The 10918-nt window shown below is 36.9% G+C and overlaps 1 protein-coding gene across 1 annotated transcript; it reads left to right on the forward strand.

Annotated features, from left to right (window-relative positions):
• Nucleotides 1-280: 280 nt before the first annotated feature.
• Nucleotides 281-10552, forward strand: OSGIN2 (oxidative stress induced growth inhibitor family member 2). Its single transcript, XM_010183510.1, has 5 exons — nt 281-431; nt 4805-4941; nt 6707-6898; nt 7535-7626; nt 9505-10552. The coding sequence occupies exons 1-5, from the start codon at nt 365-367 to the stop codon at nt 10550-10552; spliced, it is 1536 nt and encodes a 511-aa protein (XP_010181812.1). The 5' UTR covers nt 281-364.
• Nucleotides 10553-10918: the final 366 nt, after the last annotated feature.

Raw genomic sequence — 10918 nt, forward strand, 5'->3', positions numbered from 1 at the left:
GAAATCTGCATCTCTGCAGAGCCATCTGTGCCTTTTTGTTATCCTTCTGTAAGAGTTTTAGGAGAAAGTAGACTTAAAAAAATCTTCTGTTAGAAAAGCTGTGCTGAAGAGTAAAATTTGTAGATTGGATGAAGCATATCTGTGTTGGTCTCAGTTTTGCCAATTCCTTAGCTCTTAAAGTAGAGCATCAAAAGCAGCTTTATTTTTTAAGAGACTGTTCTGACAACAATTCAACTGTTTCATTTTACTTTTCTCCCATCTGTCCTTCTTAATTAGAAGTTACAGCAGCCCTGAAACCGAAGGACAGCTTTTGAATTCCTTTGTCCAGTATTTTGGTGACGGCCTTGGCAGGAAGATTAAAAGAATGCCTTTAATTGAAGAAACTGTTCTGCCTGGGGACTCGCTCCTTACTCTGCCTGTGGTGGTAATAGGTGAGGTTTTTTTTGCTTCCTTAAGATTCTCCGTCACTGCCATTGCCTTTATAGACCTTCTGCATGAAGTAATTAATCATTAAATAACTAATGCTTAGCATCCTTACAGTGAAGACATACATTAGAGTAATAGAGTTGTTATTATTAACAACAGCATAAAATGATGTTAAGGGACTTGATATTGGAGTATATTTTGAATTCAAATTTTGCTTTGAGAAAGTAAGCTGCATTATTTGGCAGCAGATACATGAGTCTTAATGGAAGAACTGTTGTTTCTAGTGTTGATCACATAGGGTTTGATTAATGTGATACGTCTGCTTCAGGATGCATGGACGTTGTTGATGGTGCACTGGTAGAAATTTGTGGGGTCAGGTGGGGCAGAGTAAAACATAATGTAAAATGTGTGCTGTTTGTTGATTAGATGCTAACCTTTCTCATCAATTGCCTTTTTCTTTGTGGCATCCGTCACTAACATCTGAATATTGTCCCATCTTTTCCAAAATGAATCCAAGTCAATTCAAACAGATTAAAACAATCGGTTATAGTCTTGATTAAACAGTTAAAGGCTTGTCCTTGTAAAATGTTGCTGACTGACAGGATAGCAGACAGAGCAGGCTCCTTAGGTGCACAGCTAATTGAGAATCCCAGGATGATTTGTATTGGGCCAAGGTTTTTCAGCAACAGCTGGTCACCAGCTCCTTACTGCCATGACTTGATGAGGGATAAAGGAAGATCTGGAGTAAAAGGGGTTTGCAATAATCTAGTCCAAAGCTGCTGAGACTTTAGCAAACCAACAGCTTTAATTATACCTGCAAACAAGCAGAGATTGCAGAGAATGGTGTTTCAGTGTTGTGTGCTCACAGTAAATCTCCACAACTTTGAAAGGTTGGTGCTTGTTCAGTGCCTGTTCAAAAAGCTCTCTTCACGATAGCTTAAAATAGTGCTCATGTAATACACTTACGTGGATGTGACAGACATGAATCACTCGAGTTCTGCATCACAGCGAAGAGCAACAACTTCCTGGGCGTTTTGTCAACTTTAGTATAGGTTTGCCATATGGTTAATGACTCAGTTTTCACTAGTTTTGCAAATATGCATTATGGAAATACCTGTGCTCAATACTTATTTTGTCTAGAATGCCTTTCTGTGTGCTGACACCAAACACAGCTGCCTTGACTATTTCTCCTAGAAAAACAAATACGTTGCCCAAACGCTTTTTTGCAGATATGTTTTAGATACTTCACAAGCTGATCTTCTCCATTGGCAGCCTATTATCTCTAATTCATTGGCTGTCTGAAGAGCCTTAAAAAAGGTCTAAAATAATTTAGTAATGTAGAATGCATAGATAGTTGTTGTCCACACATGTGTAAGCAGTTAACTTGATGATGGAGCTATAATATACATTGGCCTTTCTTTATCTTCACCATCCCCTTTTTTTCTGTATGATGTCCAATTTAAGGTTTGATTCTAAGCTTGTGCTGTGTATTGTACTGCAGTTCTGCATAGAGTAGTAAGCTGATTTGGTAATATTAAGTAACTTCTGTGCTGGACCTGTCCTCAAGAAATTGGGAAGAAACTAATAAATTCCATTTGAATGAGTTGAGATTGAAGAATTTCATGCCAGAGCTCTGTGTCTAGAGAATGTTCTGTGCTAAACACTTTAATCTTCTGCACTAGTTTTGATACTTACTGTGTAAACACAATATTTTAAATTCTCATCCAAATAACAAGGGTGTTATGATGTTTGGTGTTGATTATTTGCTTTAAATTTAGACTCATAATTTAAAAGCAAACTCCTCGGGTATAAAATTCTTATTTCAAAAAGCCTTTTTTTTCCCCCCCACCAAGGGAAAATCATAGCAAGTCTAATTGCAGGCCTTGCAGCTGAACCTTCATCTTGTGTGTTCCTGAAAGCATATCCACAAGGGAATTTATTTCCCTTGGACTCAATCTGCTGAAAGAATAGGAACTAGTTTTGGATGGGCTCTCAGGATGGTCCCAGGGGAGTGGCTAGGGAGCTCAGTGACAGTAATTCACCTTAGCATAATCCCATCCTTAGTAATTTCCTTGTCCCTTGCCTGCCTTTGTTTTTGGAACTTTTGTTAGCCATTTGGTTCTTTTTAGTCCTACACAATAGGGATAGTTTTTTAGCACACCATCCTTGGAGATGGCACACATTTTTCTCTTTTCATTGTGGACATAGCTTCCTTTACAGCCCAGTAAGAAAAACTAAATCCAGCAATGCATTTGTAACAAGAAACAAAATTCTTTACTGTGCACAAGATAGAATTTTAAAAATAGTTAAGAATTTACTCAGTTGTGGGAATGCTTGTAAACTGTAGGCATGATGAGAGTGTTTTCACAACTTCATATGTTTTTGTTATGGATAGTTTCAGCGAATTGCTAAGATTCTCTCATCCATCTCATGTGGCAAGTCAGTGACATGAGGGGCTTGCATTTTCTTTTAAGCTTTAAATTCCTGGACTGAAGCATACCCAGCTGTCTCATGCTGATCTGTTTGTGGGAGGGTAGAATAATGTGAGGGTGAGGGTTTTTTCAGTGTCTGAAAGATGCTTTACAGTCTTTTTTGTAAATGGCAAAATTGGAGTCCAAGTGGTGTGGGAAATAATATAGACAGGATCACCAATATTTAAACTTTTTATTACAGACTTTTGATTTGACTGTCTTGCAGATTGAAGTGATGGAAATCCACGGCTTTCCTAGACAGTCTTTTTCTAGTGCTTTATGGTCCTTACAATACACAGGCACTCTAATGGTTTTATTTTTGCCTCCTTATTCTGGTGCAAAAACTAGGTCTTGCGTTAGGAGCCATTGTGCAGTCTCACATCCTTATTTGGGTTCTGGGCCATCGGAGTAAACATGCTTGTTAAAGACTTCTCATGCCTTTGAAGAACTCATCTGTAGTAAGCCTACATGATTTTTTTTGTAGCCCATCCCTATGATTAGTCTACACACTCAGCATTGTAATAAAGAACGGGCTATAATTCTACTGGGGACCAGTGATGAGTGTAGCCTGGTGGAGGAGGAAAAAGAGGTCCAATGTATGAAGAGACTGGGAATGAACAGGGTTTCAGCAAACTGATGGGGAATTTAGGGACTGGGAAATCAGAAAGTGGAGAAGAGACAGGCATTGGAGAAGTGAGATTGTTAACGGGTGATGGAAACCCTGTGTGCAAAGGTGATGGGGAACAGGAAATGACAGGTGAACTCTTGACAGTAAGAGTCAAAATGGTAGGAAGTAAGAGCTAACATCATAACAATGAGTGCTGTATAAAAACATGAATAAATCATAACTTTGTCTTTAGCCCAGAATTTGAATAGTGTGTGGTAAATACCACGTGTGCCACTCTAGTTGGAAAACAAAGACAAAATACTGAATAGTGCCTCATTAGGAGAACACTGTGCTTTTCATTCAGCTAATGAGGAAGAGGAGCTATAGGAGTAACTGTACGTATCACACGTTTAAATTCTGTATCATAGCACGTACTTCTATGACTTTAGCTTTCCCAAGCTTTCAGTATCTGACTTTGCAACATGAACATTAGTTCTGTTTTTACATGTTATAAATATGTTTAGTACTAGTCAAATAAATAGAAGTAATTATGTAATGGTAATGTTTAGGTCTTATCCATTTCACACCTTTAATAACAATTTGAAAATAAAGTCAGTCTATTAAAATTGCAATAATGCACATATGTGAATTATAAAATGCTACAAAAAGGATATAGAAAGGTGTTTGATATTGTTGCTGAACAATGAATGTGGTCTTACATGAGTTTCTTGTACTTTACTGCTTATCTACTGTATCTCGTACTCAGCTTTTGCATTGCTGTTGTGCTGTGCCTGTAATTTCTCATCTGACTTGCTGTCTTCAGCCTTCTGCTTGTCCCTTTCTTCCTTCTATTTTCTAGGCAGACTTGAAGAGCATATACTCAAGATTGTCTTTTTGTTCTGTGTTCTGTAGTACCCAGTGCAAATGGGAATGCAAAGTTGTAAGATGGCAGTAATATTCATATATCACTGAGATTGACAGGCAGACCACATCTTATCCATCAGACCATTTTCACACGAGAATAGTGAATTTTACGTACTAAATTATGAAACTGCACTTTGTTTCATGGTGTAAACAGTCATACATACATTTCCTGTAATCAGAAAAAGATTTTGCTTGGTTTATTTGGAGGAAGTTCTTATGGTAGGCTTCATTTTACTGTCAAGTTTTTAGGCTGCTTTGAGTCAGGACAGTATCACATTGTACTGCTTTAGGATGATTTTGTTGCTGCTTCTTCAGTGACTTAAAAACTTTAGATTACTGACATTTTTACTAAAGCAGTAACTTCTTTCTTTAATAGGAAATGGACCTTCAGGAATTTGTCTGTCCTACCTGCTCTCTGGATACAGGCCGTATTTATCTCCTGAAGCTATACACCCAAACCCCATTCTGCATACGAAATTAGAAGAGGCTCGACATCTTTCCATTGTTGATCAAGTAAGCTTTGGTTGCCAAAATCTTTTGGCCTGTTTTTCCTACCTGTAAAATAGAGCAGTGTATACCTTCTTCAGTGCCTTGTAACAAATTTTATGTAGGGCACTTCAGATGAAAAGCAATGCATTATACAAAAAAATTCTGCAGATTGCATTGTGAAGAACCAACCTACTTACCTAATAGTAATTCTAATGCATTACCAAGTTATTTTGCTATTCTGTTAATTTAAATATCAACTCATGACCTTTATATACAATTAGATCCAATTCTGGGGCATGTGGTGGCTTTTGTGGTTCTTGAGGGCTCTTTGTTTGCGGTGTTTTTTGTTTTTACAATCTGCCCTTTGTCATGTTCTTTCTACTTGCCAAAAATGTCTAAAGCACCACTTGGTCACTGAGTAGCTGATGCAGGAACACCAGCTTTCATGCCCTAGGATGTTTGGGCATTTCCATTAAAGAGCACATGCTTCTAACATACTTCAAACTAAAAATCTTCCTAAATGGTACAATTCTCATTAAGACTTCATTTGTAGTAACATTAGGGACATTATATATCCTCATAAACACAACCCATCTTTCTTTTCTGAACAGTATGAATCCTTCAGTGTTTGTGTCGCACTCACAGTTGTTCTTGTGCTGTATTTCTTATCCTTGTATACATCTAGTTTTTCTGTCTGATTTGATCAGTTAAATTTTCTCCCTATTTGTCCATTTGTTTGGCATGTTATGATTGTTTTCTGCTCACCTCATTATACTCCTGATGGGTTACTCACAATGCTATCCCTAACTATATTGCCTGTGTGACTATTTATTTGAAATACAAACATGCATATGTGTTTGTAGTGGGGAAGTTATTTGGCTTTGGGTTTTGTTTGGCTTTTTTGTGTTGTTTTGTTTTAGTGCTGTGCTGTCTGCATATAATCTTGACCTTAAGTCTCAAGGTTTACTTTTTGGCAGGAGATGAAGTTGCCTAACCTTTGGCAGCAGATGTTTCATGTACTTCATCCTCTCCCAACCTTCTGAGACTTTTCTCAGTTTAGAAAGCTAAAGTATTTCGTCTTTGTCAGCAAAAATTTGCCTTATGGCTAATGCTTTCTTCAAATCCCTATTCTCTCTTCAAGTATTTGCCATAGCATCATGAAGTTTTTAGAACACAGCTTTTTAATAGATGCTGAAATGTGTACATTTTACAGAGTTTTAGAAATTGTTCTCAATATTAACTGCTTTGTAAAATAAGCCTGGTTTTAATTAATTTTTAAAAAATGATACTTATAATACCTCCATTATTTCAAAATATAATAAAGCTAGTGTTGGAACTACCTAAAAGCTGTCAAAGGTTTTTCTACTTGATCTTTAAACTTAATGTGTTTAGATTCCAATCTTGCTTTATCAAAATGGGGTTCCTGGAAATACTAGCAATTCTTTGTAAAAGTAGTCTGCTATCTATTAGTATAAATGTTACTAAGTTGTTCTGATGTCTTAATATTTATCCCTATATTTATTTTTCAACAGTGAATTTCAAATACTGACCTGCCCTGGTATTAATGTGTTATTAACATGTAATTTTTAATGAAATGTATTATTCAGAGTTATAGCAGGACTGAATCATGGCAGTTATTTCTGAAAAGTGTTTTGATTTAGGTACTTAGCTCTACTTAAAATGGAGCTTGAACTAATTGCGTTTTCTGTTGAAATCCAACTTCTGTACTTCATAATAGCATGATGAACCATGAAAGCTGCATGAACACATCACTCTTTTCATACTTTAGGACCTGGAGTACCTGTCTGAAGGCCTCGAAGGACGCTCCTCAAACCCAGTTGCAGTGCTTTTTGATACGTTGCTTCATCCTGATGCTGACTTTGGGTATGACTACCCTCCAGTTTTGCACTGGAAGCTTGAACAACATAATTACATTCCCCATATAGTGCTTGGTAAAGGACCACCTGGTGGGGCTTGGCATGTGAGTAAAAATTTCATAACTTCTAGGGTAACTTGGTAATTCTGTGGTTTGGGGTTTTTCTTGCTAAGGCAAGAAAAGATAGTTTCTTTAAGGCAAGTTTTAGATAGTAATGGCAATTGCAGTTTCAACTGCTCAATTACCAAAGCCCAAATACATTGAGGAGATGAGAGAGGAAGGAAGAAGTTGTCTTTCATTTGGGGATTTGTCACCGTGACTGCTGTCTTACATGTATTCTTATTAGATTCAATTTAATGAATTATAATTAAGAGTATTTTCTTTGACCTTTTTTCTCTTGTCTGCATTGTTTCTAGGTGCTTTTATACAAAATCTTAATGTATTCATATGTTGTTGGTTTCACACTTTTTTCTTCTTGTTTTGTATTTAAAATAACTTTTAGTTTAATTTCTTCTCTCTTCACGTTCTACTTTATTAGATCATGTAGTTGCTCATTAAAATAGTATCTTAACTGTAACATGAAAATAGTTCCTCATCACTTGAGGTAATGTCCTAGTATTGTGTTATGTTCTGGTGTTTCATTGCTCTGAATGAGTACAGTGTGAAGAACTTCACTGTGGTTTATGTGAAAGTGTCCATTTGAAATGTATTCAGTCGTGCATCTTGGTTTTTTCTCCATAGTCCATGGAAGGCTCAATGCTAACAATAAGTTTTGGAGACTGGATGGAGTTGCCTGGCCTCACCTTTAAGGAGTGGGCAGCTAGCAAACGCAGGTAAAGATACCGCATAAATGTATTTGGGAAACCTAGTTGCTCTAAGAATCCAGATAATGTTATTTTAAGAGCTGGAAAACGTTCAAACTTCATTGTTCAAGGGAGGGCTTCTTGGTTTGTTTATTAAATTTATTTGAGTGCATTGAAAGCGTCCATATTAGCAGGATGTGTGTTTTGGTGGCATTTCACAAAGAAGAGCTGTTACTGTAAGCAGTTTTGATCAGGGTCGAGGAAAGATTAAGGGAGGGATTTAAAATCTATGAAAGTATTGGAAGTTCCTCTTTCAATGCGGATGCATCTTAACTTGCTGTGCACACTAGCTTTCTTGTAATTCAGGAAGTTGTATATTTCAGTATTTGCTTTTACAGGCAAAGCTGCAGCTTCAGAAATGTTGCTGTCTTTGAATTTTAATTTTAAGAGCGTAATTCAGTATTTCCCAATGCTATTTTCAAGTAGTAAGTTTCTCAGAAAAAAAATAGAGATGAAAAATGACCGTCTTGTGCAAGCTCACTGTTTTTACTTCAGTTATACAATTAGATCATGAAGGTCTGTGTCAGCAGATAAACATAAGAACACTCTGTATAAGCTGCTTCCAAAATTTTAATTTTACTTTCTAGCAAATGTAAAGGAATTGGTTCTTGTATCATCTATGGTAAAAGAAGAATTACTTGGGCATATGTCTTTAAGGGCAGACTTACTTATTTCAGGACAACATTGATAGTGAAGAAACTGCATCTTTGTTCTTTAATCGCTTTCTTAGATAACCACAGTAATCTTGCCTCCTTATTAACTGAAATCCCATAAGCTGCTTATTAACTGAAGCTAATTTGTTGATATTATAGTTTTCAACAATACTAAAAACAGAATGTTGACCTGTTATGCTACAATTAAACAAACATATTTATTGACGTTAATGAAAACTTGTAGTAATGTAAAATGCTTTCCTAAGTTTCATTGTCACAGGTGTCACACTGTCGCATTAGCTTCTTCAGTAAATATCTCATCAGGATATTCAGAGTAGAAACCTGAACATTTAAAAGTACATATGCTATTACCTTGTGATTCTATGAGAATGGGTATTCCAGTTTCTTGTAAATACGCTTTTCAGTAGCAATCCTGATGTTCACTGTTGTTTCTTTTTACTTCTTGCTAGACCTTACTTCTAAAGAAGCAGAAAAAAATCATGTAGCTGTTCAAAATAATTACATTTTCAGCTTATTTTTTATAAATGAGAATGCAATAAATATGAGAAAAAATAGCAGCAACGTTGTTTTTTTATTGGACACTTGGACATCATAATCCTGTTTTCATACCTGCTTTTTTCATTCCTGTGATATGGAACTACTTAATTTCATACTTGCTGAACTTATCTGTACACAGAGGTCTTTTGCAAAGTATAGTGAAGAATACTTGACTCCAGTAATACATTGAACCTAGAGTTCCAAAATAAGCACTTAACAATTACTATGATATTTAATTGCTTGTATCCTGAGTAAGTGTATTCTCACAATATTCTCAGTACAAGTTTAGCCAGTATTGTGCTGTTGACAGGCGTGACGCTAAACTGGCTTTGTAAAACACTTCCATACAGAGCTACCATGATACTGCAGTTTTGTTATGCGTAATTTGTTAATCACCACAGCACTTGACATTGAAAAGATTTACAACTATTAAAAAAAAAGTTAGATTGTCTTGTATATTGGGAATCAAGAGAAAAACTAAAACAAATTGAATGCATTTTAAGATACTAACTCAATGTCAGTTACACTGTGCAGATTCAATCCTCATAAATTTGACTATCTTATGGTATGTCATCTATGATATTCAAATTACCGATAAGGTCCAAATGTTAACTTGAACCATTCAATTTTGTTTCAGAAATATAAAGAGTGATCGAGTAACGCCAGAGGAAATAGCTTGTTACTATAAACACTATGTTAAAGTCATGGGCCTCCAGAAGAATTTCAGAGATAACGTTTACATAACATCAGTATCCAGGCTTTACCGAGGAAAGGACGATGGAGACAGAAGTCAACTAAATGAAAATATTGCAAAACAGCATTTGGAAATGGAAGATGGACAGGAATCACTGATTAAGAGAAACTGGGAGGTCAGAGGCTATCAGCGAGCAGCAGACGGTTCTCATGTGCCCTTCTGCCTCTTTGCTGAGAATGTTGCTCTTGCCACGGGAACCTTCGACTCTCCTGGCCGACTGCAGGTTGAAGGAGAAGATTTTCCTTTTGTGCTCCATTCCATGTCTGACTTCGGGGCTGCTATCAGCAAGGGAAAGTTACGAGGGAAGGCAGACCCTGTGTTAATTGTGGGTGCTGGACTTACAGCAGCCGATGCAGTACTGTGTGCCTACAACAACAACATCCCAGTAATCCACGTGTTTCGTAGAAGAGTCACCGATACAAGTCTAATTTTCAAACAGTTACCTAAAAAGCTTTATCCTGAATACCATAAGGTCTATCATATGATGTGTACTCAGTCCCACACTGTGGACTCCAGTCTACATTCTGCTTACACGAGTTTCCCTGAACACAATGTACTTTCCTTCAAGCCTGAAATGAAATGTGTTCTTCAGAGTGCCTCTGGACTGAAGAAAATTCTAAAGTTTTCCGTAGCCTTAGTTCTGATAGGTTCTCACCCAAATCTTTTCTTTCTAAAGGACCAAGGACATAGCATAGGTCACCACTCTAATCAGCCCATCACATGCAAGGGGAATCCTATAGAGATTGATCCATACACTTATGAATGCACTAAAGAAGCCAACCTCTTTGCTTTAGGCCCTCTGGTGGGAGACAACTTTGTACGGTTTTTAAAAGGAGGTGCACTGGGCATTGCACGGTGCTTGGCAGTAAGACAAAAGAAGAAACATGAATTTATTGAAAGTGGGGATGGTGGAGGTGATGGGGTACCATAAATGAGACATTAGAAACTGTTACATACAGAATTACAGACGTAGTCTAACAGAACACTCACTGACAGCGAAAGTTGATAGCAGTCACATCTCTCTTGTATACAAGTAACCTGCACTTGTGTTGCTTGGTAAAGGATGCTGATACCACAATACTTCACCTTTTCAAAATCCAAAAAATTGATCTGCTATTACAACTGATCTCTACTCAACTGGAATTGCTTCCAGATAAACAGAAAATGAGACTAACATTTATTGACCTGCCTGTCATCTCTTGCTCAGCAAAAAGGGCAGACTTCCTCTGTAAAAAGCAATGCCTACCAGAGTGGCTTTACATTTTAGTGTCAAATGTGACAAAATATTCTTACCATG

This window comes from Mesitornis unicolor, unplaced genomic scaffold, assembly GCF_000695765.1.
Source record: "Mesitornis unicolor isolate BGI_N332 unplaced genomic scaffold, ASM69576v1 scaffold54074, whole genome shotgun sequence".
NCBI lineage: Eukaryota > Metazoa > Chordata > Aves > Mesitornithiformes > Mesitornithidae > Mesitornis > Mesitornis unicolor.

Bases quoted from the DNA above. Each gene is read 5' to 3' on its own strand.
- OSGIN2 (XM_010183510.1), top strand. From the start codon at position 365: ATGCCTTTAATTGAAGAAACTGTTCTGCCTGGGGACTCGCTCCTTACT. The intron at 432-4,804 runs GTGAGGTTTTTT...TTTCTTTAATAG, and splicing joins TCTGCCTGTGGTGGTAATAG to GAAATGGACCTTCAGGAATT. The intron at 4,942-6,706 runs GTAAGCTTTGGT...TTCATACTTTAG, and splicing joins ATCTTTCCATTGTTGATCAA to GACCTGGAGTACCTGTCTGA.